This window comes from Elephas maximus, chromosome 8, assembly GCF_024166365.1.
Source record: "Elephas maximus indicus isolate mEleMax1 chromosome 8, mEleMax1 primary haplotype, whole genome shotgun sequence".
Taxonomy (NCBI): Eukaryota; Metazoa; Chordata; class Mammalia; order Proboscidea; family Elephantidae; genus Elephas; species Elephas maximus.
Window position 1 is genome coordinate 93,355,330 of NC_064826.1, and position 19,163 is coordinate 93,374,492.

Here is a 19,163-nt window from a genome sequence, read left to right on the forward strand (position 1 = left end):
CCTCTGGGGCAGTTTTACCCTGTCCTATAGGGTTGCTATGAGTTGGAATCACAAAGTTTAACTGACATCTAAGTTCAGGCTCTTTCCATTATGCCCTTCAGACGCCACTGTTTAATTTCAAATATTTAATTAACTCCACATTAACCTATGGTGCTTTTCTCCTCTAACTTCTCCCCAACCCCTTGACACTCTTTACTGACTTCCTCTTAGTCTAGAGTTGAGAATGCTAACTCATTTTAAAAGTGCCCAGAAACATGAAGCCTATAGTAAACAAAATAATGTGTCCCTTCAGTCTAAACTATTGAGACTGAAACCAAGGTAAACCTAGGAGAATGTATTCATATCATGGGACAGAAAAATGCTACCAGTTCTGGAGTCACTAATCCGGAGATCTACTCCTAAAATCTCTAAGTCACTTTACTGAAAAAAGTTTAAAAAAAAAAGCTAAACCAAACATACTCCTATACATCATTCTTGAAGTTCAAAGTCTTCTTTGTATGTAAATAAATAAAAACCCATTGCTGTCGAGCTGATTCTGACTCATAGTGACCCTATAGGACAGAGTAGAACTGTCCCATAGGGTTTCCAAGGCTGTAAATCTTTATGGAAGCAGACTGACACATCTTCCTCCCATGGAGTGGCTGGTGGATCCAAACTGCCAACCTTTTGGTTAGCAGCCGAGCTCGTAACCACTTAGCTACCAGGGCTCCTTGTTTATAAATAGCTACTCCAAAATGTATGTAAACATTGTCTGATGAGCCTCTGACCTTCATAACCAGCTACTTGTGGGTAAACAACGGTGTGTTTAAGCAATACAGTTAAAGCAATAGTCATTTGGTCTCTCATCATGCCAAGAGTCTTACTTTCTATAAAAAAAAAAATTACTGACTTGAACAGACAGTAAGAATCCACTTTCGACCACATGGACTACAGGCAAGGCTTCAGATGGTTCCCAGCTAGAGACCTCGGCTTTCAGAACTACTGACAGGATTGGTTCTTGTCCAGTCCTTGCTGCATCCCGACCTAGACCATGCATTCCAATCCTGTCCCTCTCTAACACCCTAACCGTCAAATTCATTCAATGGCATCAAGGGTCTCTCTCACAAATGCCAGGCCACAGAAAAACTGATATTAGGAAAAACAAACTTTTCCAAAAGGGTTTCAATTTCAATTGAATTGTTTCCATTCACACTTGGTGGCAACTTCATCTCGGCCTTCCATTATAATGATTAAGAAGTAGCTAAGTTGTTGAGCATATTTTCTGTGCCTGGCACAGTGCAAAGTGTTTACATACACTCACAAAACTTCACAACTCCAGAAATAGGTGTTGTCGGATGCTGTAGAATCAATTTCAACTTACAGCAACCCTATACAACACAGTAGAACCGTGCCATAGGGTTTCCTAGGTTGTAATTATGGGAGCAGATCACCACGTCTTTTCTCCTGAGGAGTCGCTGCTGGGTTCGAACCACTGGCCTTTTGGTTAGCAGCTGAGCGCTTAACCATTGTACCACCAGGGCACCTTAGATTTTACAGATATTCTCCAATTTTACAGATGGCAAATTCAGAGAGATGAAATGAAGGGTCTAATTCCATAAGGTAGCAGAACCAGATAAGAGTCCCACTGATACCCTCTACTGATCTCATGGATGGCAGTTTACATGGTAAACTCAATGAACATATGAATATATACTGTGGCCGAGGCCTCATTCCCCCCAGTATCCCACTAGGGCCCGGGGCATAGACCCTGGGGCAATTTAAGATTAACCCAAGACTTAAAGCTTCACATTGGTCACTACAAATTGGCATTGTCAATGAGCCTAAGCCTTGTCTGACCATGCGCCAGCCCTAAGGAAAAGTCCATTGACAACTAAATAGGTTGGAACACTTTGTCATATCTGACGATCTTTAATCCTAGTCTCCAGAATGAGTAAAAAAAGAGAAAAGTTCTTTATCACTGGAAATATAGAAAGTACCATAGTGAAAAAAGCAAAGCTTCACTCTGAATGGGAGACCTTGAGAGCTCAGAGAATCAGGGGGATGAGCGAACAGAGACAGTGAGGTGGATGTCCTTTGCATCTCTGACCCTCATTTTAGGGAGGCCTTAGCCGTGATTCTCAATTTTTAATGTTCTTCAGATCCACTTGGAGTGATCAGTAAAAATGCTGATTCTAGGATGGGGGACTCCACAGAATCCTGGTGGCAGGGCCTGGAATCTGCATTTTAACAAGCAACTGCTTTAATTGCTTTATGCCAAACTTTGCCCAAGACCATTCCTGTGGAGAAACTGCCTGAACTTCCTGTGAGTCTCACATAAAGGAAACCTGAACCTCCTCACTTCCTTTCCTCCCACTTTAAGCCTGGAGTCTGTCCAAATGGGTCTCCTCCTGATCTCACAACAAGCTCTCCTGAAGATAAGCATACTTCTCCACTTCCAATAACTCCACCCCAGAAGACAGGGATAAAACACCCCCAAAGCAGAAACTAATACATATTGACTGAAAAAAAGAAAAAGAACAAAAATGCAATGTATTTCAAATTTAGGGACTGGTAGTAGCTAATCACTCTCTTCCTGAAATGTCATTCTATGCCATGCCCTTACATGAATCACAAAAGTTACCAGGATAGTAGCGCAATGCTTGTTTTATTAAATTGTATTCTCTCAGTCTTTGGGCAAAATTTCTGTAGCAGAAGAAAACAGTACTGATCCCATATAAAACTACCACCAGTAAAGTGGAAATAACCTTTTCCTAACAGGCACCATGTAAAAAAAGAAAAGAAGACTCAATCTCTGTAATCTCTCCAACTCACCTCCAACCCACTGCAAATAAAACCAGAGTTTGGGGAAGTGGGGAAATATTAGATTCTAAAAAGATTCTGAACCTCCCTAGGAAACAGGGGGCAGGACCAGGAGAAATTGCGGTTTTGGCAGTATATGCGGAAAAGTATAGCTATTTAGAAAGTTAGTACTTATTCCTTTTGTGAATAATCTAAGCATCTTTCCCCTCAAAAAGACATGTGTGCATCTACAAGTTACTTCTTCCTAAGCATAAAGTAACAATTCACGTGCATCATAGGTTGTGCCCCACATTTTCTTCAATTGTTCTGCATAGAAAAGAAGTCTCAGTTTGGAAGAAACATTTGCATAAATTTCTTGGTACACATATTTATGGTCATGGTAAAGCAATAAATTAAAGGTAAAAGATGGTTTCAATATTTCTAGGACTTTCACTGAGTGTTTCAGACTCAGTTATGAAAAACCAATGTAACTTCATACCGGTTGTTATGAAACATCAGATTTCATGAAGGATTTCACACATTAACATAAGAAATGTCACTGTAAATTACACTAATGTATTGGCCATCAGAGTAGGGGTTAAAGAGGAACCACAGAAAACATGCATGTCTTCCAGCTGTGAGTATTCTTTCTGCTCTTAAGATGAGTTAAGAAAAAAGAGAAAATACAGAGACAGAAAAGGGAGAAATGAAAATTCATGTATATAGGGTCTCACAAATTCAGCTAGTGAATGTCTCATAGATGGGAGAAAGGAGTATGAATATATACTCAAATGGCCCTAAAGGGCTCTTTCCTGACATTGAATTAAGAAGCCCTTCTATCCCTGATTCCATGAACTTTTTAAGCTGTCCTCTGAAAATATCACCAGGTAATGTATTTTTCAGGTTTCAGAGAACAACAGCAATCTCTTTAGCAAAGGTCAGGATGTGATGACGTCCCTGAGCAAGTGGACCCAACTCCATGTGTAGACACCATGCAACATCAACCAGCCCAGTGATCCTAGGCCTTAGCACAGGCCTGCTCTCGAATTGAGAAGCCAAGTCAGGTTAAGCGCAGCTGGGATACTCTCAGAGTGGTTGATTTGACCTAACACACTCCTAAAGGAATACTTCTGCTTTGGGGCTTTTAGAGATTTTGTATACAGTTCCAAGAGCTTGCCTGATTGGGAGTACTGCTGCAGCATTTAGCCCATTTAAACTCAAACATCTGCATCATTTCACAAGGAATATTTTGGCTCAGTGAGAGTCTTGAGAAAACAGGAGGCTATGTGGAGAAGACAAGGGCCCTGGGGGTGTACATTCATGAAATAAATGTTACTGAGAGCTACCATGTGACAAGAGCTCTGGGGTAGAACCCTAGCTCTATCTCTGACTAAATCTGGTTGAGTCTTAGTTTTGTTGTCTATAAAATGGATTTATAGTAGGTGTTGAAATAATGATAATATTACGATCAACAAAGATACTCTGATGTTAAATACTTATAGCCAGAATAAATTTGATCATTTTTTATGGCCAAAGATAGACTGCATCCCATGATACCAACTGTACAAAACCTAAACCGCTTCAGGGAAGTAGAAAGAAGTGAAACCAACTGCATCCCATGATATCAACTGTACAAAACCTAAACTGCTCCAGGGAAGTAGAAAGAAGTGAAACCAACACAGAGTTTGATTTAAAAAAAAAAAAAAAAAAATAGGAAGATGGCTGAAAATATAGTTATACTGTTAGAAGAGATACAAAAAAGATAATGAGAGAAAAAAAGTCAGGAATGACTGGGTAAAGAGCTGTACATAAAAGTCTCTTATTTTACAACAACAAATTTCATTACACTTTTTATAGGGTATCGCGTACATTTTAAAATCTTTTCATTGGCATTACCTTTAATGCTTCGATAACAGCTGGTGGGTAGCTCAGTCCAACCATGTTTGATGTTCGTCTATACATTCTGGCAAAGACAGAGCGGAAGAATGCATTGTAACTTCTTACAAAGACGGATTAGTAGTCCACAGACTTACACGAAATAATTAGAGGTCATGTCCTCTGCTAACCCAGGGAACCAGCAATTTCTTCTATGACCTTTTTCATAGTCACTCAAGTGGGCTAAGTGCTGAATTCAATAGAAATTAAAGCATCATAATGAATCTCTGGAAACAAAAAAATTAAGTCTATGTGTCCAGGGCTGGGAATTAAATTATTAAAACATGTTACTTTTGTCAAAAGTGAATTATGACACAGTATGGACAATGTGAAGTATAGTACTTTTAACCTGAATGAAGAATTCATAGGGACAACCCACTTAGAAGAGCATTTTCTTTAGAACTGTCAAAAACAAGGAAGAGAAATGGCCCAGGTGAATTTCGAACTCAACGTGGAATTTATAAATGTGTAATTGTGCAACAGGGATTATAAGGATAATGTTTCTGGAATCTATTTTGGAGGAAGGAGGAGGGCAATTCAGTTTCAAACAGTAAGATGGCTCATAAAACTGAAAAGTATCATGAGAAACTCAAATCCCTGCAAATAAACTGCCCTTCCTGAGTCAGCAATCTCAAAGCATTCCTGACCAGCTCCCAGTGTAGCCATCATGAACATATGTCAATGAATGATGGATTAGATGGGGTCCTTCTTCAAAAACTAGAGACTGAACTCAAACTAAACCATCTCTACTTCATAAAAAGAATTCTGAGGAAAGGCAAAAGTTTGTCCTAACAATGCTGCAGATATTAAAATAGGTATGTTTTGCTACTTCTCATTTACCTATTCTTTCCACCTAGAATTTTCAGTATTTAAAAGGTATCAAAACTAGATTGGAGCAAAGCTTCCAGCTATTGGAAACTGGTATTCCATTTGCTGCTTTGGTCACAGAATGGTGGCCATCTTTACCTCTCCACGAATATCCCAGCCTGCACTGCATGGACAATACTCTTGAACCGAGGCTTCTCCTCACTCCTTCTGAGCATCATCCCCATCTGCCGTGTGAAGGTGGAAGCCAGCCAGTCTCGGACCTCAGATGGCACAGCATCTGACTGGATGTCACTGAGCTCATCCTCGGTATCCAGGAGTCGCCTGAATGTGAAAAACACGACCAGGACACTGAGATTTTATCTGAAGTTAGAGCTTTCTGTTCAACACAGCTTCTCCCTCTCTCCATGCCACCTACATACAAAGGGGCAAAGAAAACAAGTTACACTGGCCACAAAACATGCAGCAGCTTTCTGATAAGGCTTGTGAAAGCACATCATTTGTGTTTCAGGATGGTTCTCTTTACCAGAGTGGGCAGAGGAACAAAGGGGTGAGGGGGCTCAGATATCTCTCATCTAGGTTCCGTGGATCCTGCACTCAGGAGCACCCAATATCTTTACTCCTAGAAGATCTGAGGGAATTTAAATCTTCCATTTTAAAATGCATTCACAGAAGGCTTAGTGGCCATTCAATGAATTACTTCATAAATGGACTATTTGGCATTATTTTGTCCAAAAAACAAACAAAAAAAAAGGACATTTAAAGACTGGAAAGAAGTACCCAAATCACAGCTACCCAGTCCTCTGCAGTGCTGATGCTAAGCAATGTCAACTGATATTCTATCCAGTTTTAGAAGATGTTACAGAAATTTGAATGTCTAAATTCAAACAAAATGTCTAAAATAATGCAGTTTTTCATTTGAGCATATGATTTAAGTCATCTGACACTGTGCTTAGCAGATTTTTCAAACTTATTCAGAGGGAAGACCACTAGAAACATAATTAAAAAATAGTAAGTTAAAATAAAACATAAGATTATATTTTATATTATATTAACCCCTACTAAAAATAAGCAGTAGAGGCAAGTGCCAATGTAAAGTGTTTTCTTTGTTTTGGTTTTTCCTTTAGGCACATTAACTGAGGGGAAGGAAACAACACTTATCTGAAAAATACTATGACATCAAATCTTCTTAAATTAGGAGCCATGCACGTCACCAAACAATAAACCATATAATCCTGAGATTACAGTGAAACATTTTCAGATTGGAATTTGGCAAGGAAAAGTAAGATGTTAAAAACACTGACAAGTAAGCCTATCTGAATTAGAAAAAAAAAAAACCCTTTTATATTCTCCATTTTAACATTTTTTGAAGGAAAAGCAATTTCTTTTTTACTTTTAAATGGCTTTAGTAACTGCAACTGTTTTAGTGCTTTTGGCTAATTTAAGTGGAAAGAGTTTGCCAGGAAAATCAATAACATGTAAGATTAAAGGAGAAATACTGGATACTTCAGAGAACAAATACTTCTCAATCACTTCAGGTGTCTCCATTTCCTGATGAACATTGTGAATTAAAACAGGAACATAATTTTTAGACTGAAGCTAACAATAGTAACGGTGAAACTAACTCATTTGATAAAAACCTTACCAGATTTTTAAAAATGACTTGTTCTCTTACATTACTTCGCTTCATTGTCATAATGGCCCTGTAAGATAGCTTCTGTTAACTCCTTTTATGTGAGGAGGCACACAGGCTAAGTGACTTGTCCAAATCTACCCAGTTTATTTCTGGAAACTAAGGCTCCAACACAGTAATTTGAATCCTACTCCCTACCTGCCATGAAGGACAATTTCAGAAAGACGATTTAACAGAAAATTTACCATCACTGGACTAGTTTACCTGGTTTCATCAATGTATACAGATTCAAGTACTGTGGCTGCATATTCCAAATTCTTCTTAAGATCCACCACTGATGCCTCTCCTCTTTCTAATTGTTTGACCAAAGAGCGTAACCTTTGAGAAAAAAAAAAAAACAGATATGATTCAGTTAGAAGATGACAATCAAAAAATAATCCTAAAATTATAGTGGTACATTTTACAGTTACTGAACGCTCTACTAATTCCAATATGTCTGAAAGGAAAATATAAATCTAATTATGGGGCAGACCAATACTTATCAAACGGATGATCCAAATAAAAAATTGTGAAGCAAAAACAAAAATATTCTTGTCAACCAGGTATTAACCAACCCCAATATTTTTCTAGCTGTCTCTTATGTTCTAGCTGTCTCTTATGTTCTTTATGTTCCTAGGTTATTAATTATGTTGCTTTTATTCCGATTTTTTGTTGTTGTTGTTGTTGTTCTAATCCGATGTAGTAAAGCACAACCAACAACATCACAAAAACCTCTTGAGATTCTGCTAAGCTCAAGACACTGTGTTCAGCAGCGGCAATAGAGAAGGATGCTCCAAGACAGGTGAGGAGAGTTACACCATCAAAATAACCACAGACAGCTAAAAAAGGAATATGAGAATATAAACCATTTTACAGGACATGAAGAAAACCTACTAAAAGCAAATAAACACTCTAGTTAAAAAAGAAAATACAGTGGATGATAAATCAAGGAACTGAAAACAAGACCTTCCCATCGCTAGCCAAAAGTTCTAGCCATAAACGGACATATCCAAAAAGAAGAAAGGGCCAAAATCAAAACATTAACCCTATCAGAACCTTTGGGACACAGCAAAAGCAGTGCTCAGAGGTCAATTTATATCAACAAATGCACCCATACAAAAAGAAGAAAGGGCCCAAATCAAAGAATTATCCCTACAACTTGAACAAATAGAAAGAGAGCAACAAAAGAAACCCACAGGCACCAGAAGAAAGCAAATAATAAAAATTAGAGCAGAATTAAATGAAACAGAGAACAGAAAATCAACTGAAAGAGTTAACAAGACCAAAGCTGGTTCTTTGAAAAAATTAACAAAAAATGATAAACCATTGGCAAAACTGACAAAAGAAAAACAGGAGAGGAAGCAAATAACCCAAGTAAGGAATGAGATAGGCAATATTACAACAGACCCAACTGAAATTAAAAGAATCGTATCAGATTACTATGAAAAATTGTACTCTAACAAATTTGAAAACCTGGAAGAAATGGATGAATTCCTAGAAACACACTACCTACCTAAACTAATGCAAACAGAACTGGAACAACTAAATAGACCCATAACAAAAGAACTCCCAACAAAAAAAAGCCCACAACTTCACTGCAGAGTTCTACCAAACTTTCAGAGAAGAGTTAACACCACTACTACTAAGGGTATTTCAGAGCATAGAAAAGGACGGAATACTACCAAACTCATTCTATGAAGCCAGCATATCCCTGATACCAAAACCAGGTAAAGACTCCATAGAAAAAGAAAATTACAGACCTATATCCCTCATGACCTTAGATGCAAAAATCCTCAACAAAACTCTAACCCAGACCCAGTGCCATCGAGTCGATTCCAACAGCCAATAGAATTCAACAACATATCAAAAAAAATAATTCACCATGACCAAGTGGGATTCATACCAGGCACACAGGGGTGGTTCAACATTAGAAAAACAATCAATGTAATCCATCACATAAATAAAACAAAAGACAAGAACCACATGATCTTACCAATTGATGCAGAAAAGGCATCTGACAAAGTCTAACACCTATTCATGATAAAAACTCTCAGCAAAATAGGAGGAAAATTCCTCCACATAATGAACAGCATTTATACAAAGCCAATGGCCAACATCATCCTAAATGGAAAGAGTCTGAAAGTGTTCCCCCTGAGAGTGGGAATCAGATAAGGATGCTGTTTATCACCACTCTTATTCAACATTGTGCTGGAGGTCCTAACCAGAGCAACTAGGCAAGAAAAAGAAATAAAGGGCATCAAAATTGGTAAGGAAGAAGTAAAAGTATCTCTATTTGCAGATGATATGAACTTATACACAGAAAATCCCAAAGAATCCACAAAAAGACTACTGAAACTAACAGAAGAGTTCAGCAAAGTACCAGGATACAAGATAAACATACAAAAATCAGTTCGATTCCTCTACACCAACAAAGAGAACTTTGAAAAGGAAATCACCAAATCAATAGCATTTACAATTGCCCCCAAGAAGATAAAGTACTTAGGAATACAACTAACCAGAGATGTAAAAGACCTCTACAAAGAAAACAACAAGACACTACTGCAAGAAACTGAAAGATACCTACATAAGTGAAAAAACATACCTTGCTCATGGATAGGAAGACTGAATATTGTGAAAATGTCTATTCTACCCAAGGTGATCTACAGGTACAATGCAACCCTGATCCAAATTCCAGTGTCATTTTCTAATGAAATGGAGAAACAAATTACCAGCTTCATATGGAAAGGGAAGAGGCCCTGAATAAGTAAAGCCTTACTGAATAAGAACAAAGTGGGAGGCCTCACACTACCTGATTTTAGAACCAATTATACCACCATGGTAGTCAAAACAGCCTGGTACTGGTACAGCAACAGATAACATAGACCAATGAAACAGAATTGAGAATCCAGATGTAAATTCATCCACCTATGAGCAGCTGATATTTGACAAAGGCCTAAAGTCCATTAAATGAGGAAAAGACCATCTCTTTAACAAATGGTGCTGGCATAACTGGATAGCCATTTCCAAAAAAATAAAACAAGACCCATACCTCATGCCATGCCCAAAAGCTAACTAAAAATGGATCAAAGACCTAAATATATAATCTAAAACAATAAAGATCATGGGAGAAAAAATAGGGACAACAATGGAAGCCCTAATACATGGCATAAACAATATACAAAACATTACTAACGATGCACAAACACCAGAAGAGAAACTAGATAACTTGGAACTCCTAAAAATCAAACACTTATGCTCATCAAAAGACTTCACCAAAAGAGTAAAAAGACAACCTACAGACTGGGAAAAAATTTTTGGCGACGACAAATCTAATCAGGGTCTAATCTCTAAAATCTATAAAATACTGCAACACCTCAAGAACAAAAAGACAAACAACCCAATTAAAAAATGGGCCAAAGATATGAACAGGCACTTCATCAAAAAAGACATTCAGGCAGCTAACAGATACATGAGGAAATGCTCACTATCATCAGCCATTAGAGAAATGCAAATCAAAACTACAATAAGATACTATCTCACCTGAACGAGGCTAGCATTAAGCCAAAAAACACAAAATAATAAATGTTGGAGAGGTTGTGGAGAGACTGGAACACTTATACACTGCTGGTGGAAATGTAAAATCGTACAACCACTTTGGAAATTGATTTTGCCCTTCCTTCGAAAGCTATAAATAGAAGTACCATACGATCCAGCAATTCCACTCTTTGGATTATATCCTAGAGAAATAAGGGCCCTCACAGGAATAGATATATGCACACTCATATTCACTACAGCATTGTCCACAATAGCAAAAAGATGGAAACTTAGGTGCCCATCAATGGATGAATGGATAAACAAATTATAGTATATTCACACAATAGAATACTACCCAATGATAAAGAACAATGATGAATCTGTGAAACATCTCATAGCATGGATGATTCTGGAAAGCATTATGCTGAGTGAAATCAGTCAGTCGCAAAAGGACAGATATTATATGAGACCACTGTTCTAAGAACTCAAGAAAAGGTTTAAACACAGAAGAAAACATTCTTTGATGGTTACGAGGGTGGGGAGGGAAGGAGTGGGGTATTCACTAGCTAGACAAAAGACAAGAATTACCTTAGGTGAACAGAAGAACAACACCACAATACAGGAAGAGTCAGCAAAACTGGACTAAACCAAAAGCTAAGAAGTTTCCTGAATACAACCAAACACTTCAAGGGACAGAGCAGCAGGGGCAGGGGTCTGAGGACCATGGTTTCAGGGGACATCTAGGTCAACTGGCGTAACAAAGTTTATTAAGAAAATGTTCTGCATCCCACTTTGGTGAGTGGTGTCTGGGGTCTTAAAAGCTAGCAAGCGGCCATCTAAGATGCATCAATTAGTCTGGACCCACCTGGAGCAAAAGAGAATGAAGAACACCAAAGACACAAGGAAAACATAAGCCCAAGAGACAGAAAGGGCCACATAAACCAGAGACTACATCAGCCTGAGACCAGAAGAACTAGATGGTGCCCGGCTAAAACCAATGACTGCCCTAACAGGGAACACAACAGAATCTCTGATGGAGCAGGAGAAGTGTGGTGCAGAACTCAATTCATGTAAAAAGACCAGACTTAATGGTCTGATTGAGACTGGAGGGACCCCAGAACACACAGCCCCAGACTCTCTGTTAGCCCAAAACTAAAACCATTCCTGAAGCCAACTCTTCAGACAAAGATTTGACTGAACTATAAGATATAAAGTGATACTTGTGCAGAGTGTGCTTCTTAGCTCAAGTAGATACATGAGACTAAATGAGCAGCTCCTGTCCAGAGGCGAGATCAGAAGGCAGAAAGGGACAGCAGCTGGTTGAATGGACATGAGAAATACAGAGCGGAAAGGAGGAATGAGCTGTCACATTATGTGGAGAGCAACCAGGGTCACATAACAATGTGTATATAAACTTTTGTATGAGAAACTAACTTGAACTGCAAACTTTCACTTAAAGCACTCACACACAGAAAAAGTTCTAGCCAGTAGAAGAGAAACAACAAAACATGTCCTTCTGTCTTGATACATGCTAGACAGTAAGCTTCACAAAATAAGTCAGGCACAGAAGAATGAATATTGTATGGTTCCACTTAATACAAAATGACAAGAATAGGTAAATATATAGAAATAAATGGTTAGTGGTTACTGGCGGGGGGAGGAGGAGAAAAGTAGTAAATTTTTGTCTATAGTGATAGGAAAATTGGCATTGACTGAAGGTAATTGTTACATAACTACTGTAAACGCTAAGCTGAACACTGGAAAAAAAAGGGTGGGGGGCAAGTTGGTAAACACAGTGTCATATATAACTCTATAATTAAAAAAAAAGCAGCCCCCCCCCCCCAAAAAAAGAAGCAGCAGCTGTTGATACTGCTGAGGTACAACTACTTGGGCACAAGATGTTTCCTTTGTTCAAAGGTTTAGAGCCATAATTTTGTGTGTCTATCCAGTCAATTGGCCTAATGTTGTCTTTAGATTCTCTGTTCTATCTCCTTGTTCACTGAGTAGTGCCTGGGGTCTTCAAAGCATGCTGGTGGCTACCCAAGATACAATTGGTCTCTATTTGCCCGGAGCAACAGAGGAAGAAGACAACCCAGAAATCACAGAAGGAAATGGACTGTAGGTTTAATTGCACCCATAAATTACTGTCTCCTTTGCCATGAAACCAGAAGAAATGGATGGTGCCCTTTGATCAAGGACCCAATAGATGGCTCCTTAGCAAAAGGATGAAGAAATGTGGAACAGAACTTCAAATTATCATGGAAACCAGACTTAACTGGTTCCATTGAGACTGGGTGAATCAACAAATCTACTGCCTAAGAAACAATTTTTAAACCTTGAACTAAAACTATCCCATGAAGTTATTTTTAAGCTAAACAATGTTTTAGCTCAATTACTAAAGAATGTTTGTCTTGAGGATTATGCTCTTTTAAAGAATTATCTGTATGAGATCAAACTGACAACTGTAACCCTAATGCGCAGGTGAGAACTTTAAGGGACAGACAGTCTAAGTCAGCAGTGGTCAAATGATATGGGTAGAGATAGCGAGAATGTTGACAAAATGTGACATACATAATTTTGTCAATGAACTGCACATGTAAAAACTATTTTAAAAAATGCTCTTCCCTCATTTACATAAGTTTTATCCACACTGGGAAGGAAAACAGACCAATAAAGTATATCAGACCAAAAAAAACAACTACAGATGACCAAAGGCCTGTAACTGACAACACTTTACAGACCACAGAGATTTGGAGATTGGATAACTCTTCAGGCTGTTTGACTGGCAGCAAAGAAAAGAGTAGAACTTTGAAGACAAGTTAGCATTTGAATCCCACTTCACACCTATCAGTTATGTAATATCAAGTAAGTTATTTAACTTCTCTGAGTGTTATCTATAAAATGGAGAGGCAACTACCAAATTTCCAAGGTTGATATAAAGATAAATCAAATTGATATATGTGACACGTAGTCATTCGTTTTTCCAGTGCTGGTATTCAATTACCCTAATTATCACAGGTAACAAAATGAGAAAAATTTTAGCAGGATACTTTGAGATTATTGCCAAGTCTCCATTTCCCATTGGTTTATGCAATCTGTGCCCACTTTCCTGACCTGAAAGTATTCTGTCTTGTATTCATGGAGGAGAATAGGCCTGCTTCTTGGCAAGATGTAAACAACTCCTTTCCAGTTCTATACAAAAATGACCAACAGTAGAGAATGAAGAAAAATCCTGCATCAACCTTAAAAAAGTAGGCAAGAGGGCCAACATACAAAAGAAATTTCCAGGGATTTCAATACCGTAAAGCACAGATGAGAGTAGACAGAGGGTAGTACCTGCCTGGCTTGTAAGTCTCCAGCATGCCAAAGGGAAATGCACAAAGGAAACCAGCACAGCCCTCTGCAGGCTTGGCTGAGGGTCAGCCCTTGGATCCCATTAGCAGCCCAGGAAATATTCTGGGTTTCAGAGACAGTACAGGACAGGGGGTTGGCATGAACAGCTTACTAGTCACTCAAGTTCAGTGAACAGCAAGCCTGCCAAAGAACAGGGAGATTGTGGCAGCTAGCCCTGACTGCTGCCCCTAAGAAGGATAAGAAGCTCTTTAGCAAAACACATCCCTGGCTAAGTCGGTCATCTGAAATGAAAGGGAAAAAAATATATATAAGTTTAAATTTACCCTCATTTTACTTTGCTTGTTTTCCTTTCATTTAGGACTTTTTAGGACTAAAGATTCTACCAGATATTGACATGAATCTCTCATACGACCCATCTCAATTTACATAAATTTAGGCAACAGGACTAAGCAGACAAAAATGATGAGAGAAACATAGACAAATAGAAGTATATAAACCAGAAGATCCTACCTACTGATAATGGGGCTTCCATAACAAAAAAGTAAAACAACAATAACAAAAAACAAAAACAGAAGCTTTAATCAAAGATAAAATAAAAGACTGGGAGCCAAGATGGCGGACTAGGCAGACGCTACCTCGGATCCCTCTTACAACAAAGACACGGAAAAACAAGTGAATCGATCACATACATAATAATCTACGAACCCTGAACAACAAACACAGATTTAGAGACGGAGAACGAACTAATACGGGGAAGCAGCGATTGTTTCCAGAGCCTTGAGCCAGCGTACCAGTCAGGTACAGCACAAGCACAGAGACCTGCTCCACCCTCCTGAACTAACCCCGGGAGGGGGACCAGCCGGTTCCACGGGTGGCGTGGGACGCAGCCGGTAGGAGAAGTCCCCGGGAGGCAGTGACTGGTCTTGGAGCAGAAAGCGCAGCATCCGAGCCGGGGAACCGTCCTGCAGGGATTTGGCCTGGACGCAGGTACGCCATAAACACGGAAAGTTGCTCCACCCCCCTGAACTAACCCCAGGAAGGGGACCAGCCGGGTCGCGCGGGCGGCGTGGGGCGCAGCCGGTAGGAGAAGTCCCCGGGAGGCAGCGACTGGTATTGGAGCGGGGAGAACAGCGTCCCAGCCGGGACACTCAGTCACGGCACAAGCACGGGGACCTGCTCCACCCATCTGAACTAACCCCGGGAGGAGGCCCAACTAGTTCTCGGGGGCGGCACGGCCACGCGGCTGGTGGCACGAGAAGTCCCCGGGAGGCAGCGACTGATTTTGGAGTCGAGAGTGCACCGTCCCAGTAGGGGAGCCTTGACGCTGGGTGTGGGGCTGGAAGCAGAGGATCTGACCGTGACTCCAGCGGGCCAGACCCCCCGGGGGCAATCTCCACACAGCCAGCACACATAGGTGACGCGCCCACGGGAATCTCAGATATAATAGTCATTACAAGCAAGACAAGCAACTCTGGCTATATTCTGAGGTGCTACTCTCCTATCTCTCTGTTCCCTCCCCCACCCTCCCCAGGCGGCTTCATTAACATCTGAATAGCCTGAGCCAGAGGGAGAACTCTGATAGGAATCTGACTGCATTTTTTTTTAGCGGATTTTCTGGAAAAACTAGTTTCCCAGTGATGGCTCGGAGACAACAATCCATATCAAACCACTTAAAGAAGCAGACCGTGACAGCTTCTCCAACCCCCCAAACAAAAGAATCAAAACCTTTCCCAAATGAAGATACAATCTTGGAATTATCAGATACAGAATATAAAAAACTAATTTACAGAATGCTTAATGATATCACAAATGAAATTAGGATAACTGCAGAAAAAGCCAAGGAACACACTGATAAAACTGTTGAAGAACTCAAAAAGATTATTCAAGAACATACTGGAAAAATTAATAAGTTGCAAGAATCCATAGAGAGACAACATGTAGAAATCCAAAAGATTAACAATAAAATTACAGAATTAGACAACGCACTAGGAAGTCAGAGGAACAGACTCGAGCAATTAGAATGCAGACTGGGACATCTGGAGGACCAGGGAATCAACACTAACATAGCTGAAAAAAAATCGGATAAAAGAATTAAAAAAAATGAAGAAACCCTAAGAATTATGTGGGACTCTATCAAGAAGGATAACCTGCGGGTGATTGGAGTCCCAGAACAGGGAGGGGGGACAGAAAACACAGAGAAAATAGTTGAAGAACTCCTGACAGAAAACTTCCCTGACATCATGAAAGACGAAAGGATAGCTATCCAAGATGCTCATCGAACCCCATTTAAGATTGATCCACAAAGAAAAACACCAAGACATATTATCATCAAACTCACCAAAACCAAAGATAAACAGAAAATTTTAAAGGCAGCCAGGGAGAAAAGAAAGGTTTCCTTCAAGGGAGAATCAATAAGAATATGTTCTGACTACTCAGCAGAAACCATGCAGGCAAGAAGGGAATGGGACGACATATACAGAACACTGAAGGAGAAAAACTGCCAGCCAAGGATCATATATCCAGCAAAACTCTCTCTGAAATATGAAGGCGAAATTAAGATATTTACAGACAAACACAAGTTTAGAGAATTTGCAAAAACCAAACCAAAGCTACAAGAAATACTAAAGGATATTGTTTGGTCAGAGAACCAATAATATCAGATATCAGCACAACACAAGGTCACAAAACAGAACGTCCTGATATCAACTCAAATAGGGAAATCACAAAAACAAATTAAGATTAATTAAAAAATAATAATAAAAATACACATAACAGGGAATCATGGAAGTCAATAGGTAAAAGATCACAATAATCAAAAAGAGGGACTAAATACAGGAGACATTGAACTGCCATATGGAGAGTGATACAAGGCGATATAGAACAATACAAGTTAGGTTTTTACTTAGAAAAATAGGGGTAAATAATAAGGTAACCACAAAAAGGTATAACAACTCTATAACTCAAGATAAAAGCCAAGAAAAACGTAACGACTCAACTAACATAAAGTCAAGCACTATGAAAATGAGGATCTCACAATTTACTAAGAAAAACGCCTCAGCACAAAAAACTATGTGGAAAAATGAAATTGTCAACAACACACATAAAAAGGCATCAAAATGACAGCACTAAAAACTTATTTATCTATAATTACCCTGAATGTAAATGGACTAAATGCACCAATAAAGAGACAGAGAGTCACAGACTGGATAAAGAAACACGATCTATCTATATGCTGCCTACAAGAGACACACCTTAGACTTAGAGACACAAACAAACTAAAACTCAAAGGATGGAAAAAAGTATATCAAGCAAACAATAAGCAAAAAAGAAGAGGAGTAGCAATATTAATTTCTGACAAAATAGACTTTAGACTTAAATCCACCACAAAGGATAAAGAAGGACACTATATAATGATAAAAGGGACAATTGATCAGGAAGACATAACCATATTAAATATTTACGCACCCAATGACAGGGCTGCAAGATACATAAATCAAATTTTAACAGAGTTGAAAAGCGAGATAGATACCTCCACAATTATAGTAGGAGACTTCAACACACCACTTTCGGAGAAGGACAGGACATCCAGTAAGAAGCTCAACAGAGACACGGAAGATCTAATTACAACAATCAACCAACTTGACCTCATTGACTTATACAGAACTCTCCACCCAACTGCTGCAAAATATACTTTTTTTTCTAGCGCACATGGAACATTCTCTAGAATAGACCACATATTAGGTCATAAAACAAACTTTGCAGAGTCCAAAACATCGAAATATTACAAAGCATCTTCTCAGACCACAAGGCAATAAAACTAGAGATCAATAACAGAAAAACTAGGGAAAAGAAATCAAATACTTGGAAAATGAACAATACCCTCCTGAAAAAAGACTGGGTTCTAGAAGACATCAAGGAGGGAATAAGGAAATTCATAGAAAGCAACGAGAATGAAAATACTTCCTATCAAAACCTCTGGGACACAGCAAAAGCAGTGCTCAGAGGCCAATTTATATCAATAAATGCACACATACAAAAAGAAGAAAGAGCCAAAATCAGAGAACTGTCCCTACAACTTGAACAAATAGAAAGTGAGCAACAAAAGAATCCATCAGGCACCAGAAGAAAACAAATAATAAAAATTAGAGCTGAACTAAATGAATTAGAGAACAGAAAAACAATCAAAAGAATTAACAAAGCCAAAAGCTGGTTCTTTGAAAAAATTAACAAAATTGATAAACCATTGGCTAGACTGACTAAAGAAATACAGGAAAGGAAACAAATAACCCGAATAAGAAATGAGAAGGACCACATCACAACAGAACCAAATGAAATTAAAAGAATCATTTCAGATTATTATAAAAAATTGTACTCTAACAAATTTGAAAACCTAGAAGAAATGGATGAATTCCTGGAAAAACACTACCTACCTAAACTAACACAATCAGAAGTAGAACAACTAAATAGACCCATAACAAAAAAAGAGATTGAAACGGTAATCAAAAAACTCCCAACAAAAAAAAGCCCTGGCCCAGACGGCTTCACTGCTGAGTTCTACCAAACTTTCAGAGAAGAGTTAACACCACTACTACTAAAGGTATTCCAAAGCATAGAAAATGACGGAATACTACCCAACTCATTCTATGAAGCCACCATCTCCCTGATACCAAAACCAGGTAAAGACATTACAAAAAAAGAAAATTATAGACCTATATCCCTCATGAACATTGATGCAAAAATCCTCAACAAAATTCTAGCCAATAGAATCCGACAACACATCAAAAAAATAATTCACCCTGATCAAGTGGGATTTATACCAGGTATGCAAGGCTGGTTTAATATCAGAAAAACCATTAATGTAATCCATCACATAAATAAAACAAAAGACAAAAACCACATGATCTTATCAATTGATGCAGAAAAGGCATTTGACAAAGTCCAACACCCATTCATGATAAAAACTCTTACCAAAATAGGAATTGAAGGAAAATTCCTCAACATAATAAAGGGCATCTATGCAAAGCCAACAGCCAATATCACTCTAAATGGAGAGAACCTGAAAGCA

The 19,163-nt window shown here is 38.8% G+C and overlaps 1 protein-coding gene across 2 annotated transcripts in view; it reads right to left on the minus strand.

The window, feature by feature from the left end:
- Positions 1–19,163, minus strand: part of PDE1C (phosphodiesterase 1C) — a 626,169-nt gene that overhangs the window by 138,225 nt on the left and 468,781 nt on the right. For both annotated transcript variants that reach the window (XM_049894061.1, XM_049894060.1), the window contains 3 exons: positions 7,436–7,549; positions 5,680–5,862; positions 4,675–4,741 (listed from right to left, as the gene is read on the minus strand). In XM_049894061.1, the coding sequence (XP_049750018.1) occupies positions 4,675–4,741; positions 5,680–5,862; positions 7,436–7,549 (364 nt within the window). The remainder of the gene's footprint in view (positions 1–4,674; positions 4,742–5,679; positions 5,863–7,435; positions 7,550–19,163) is intronic.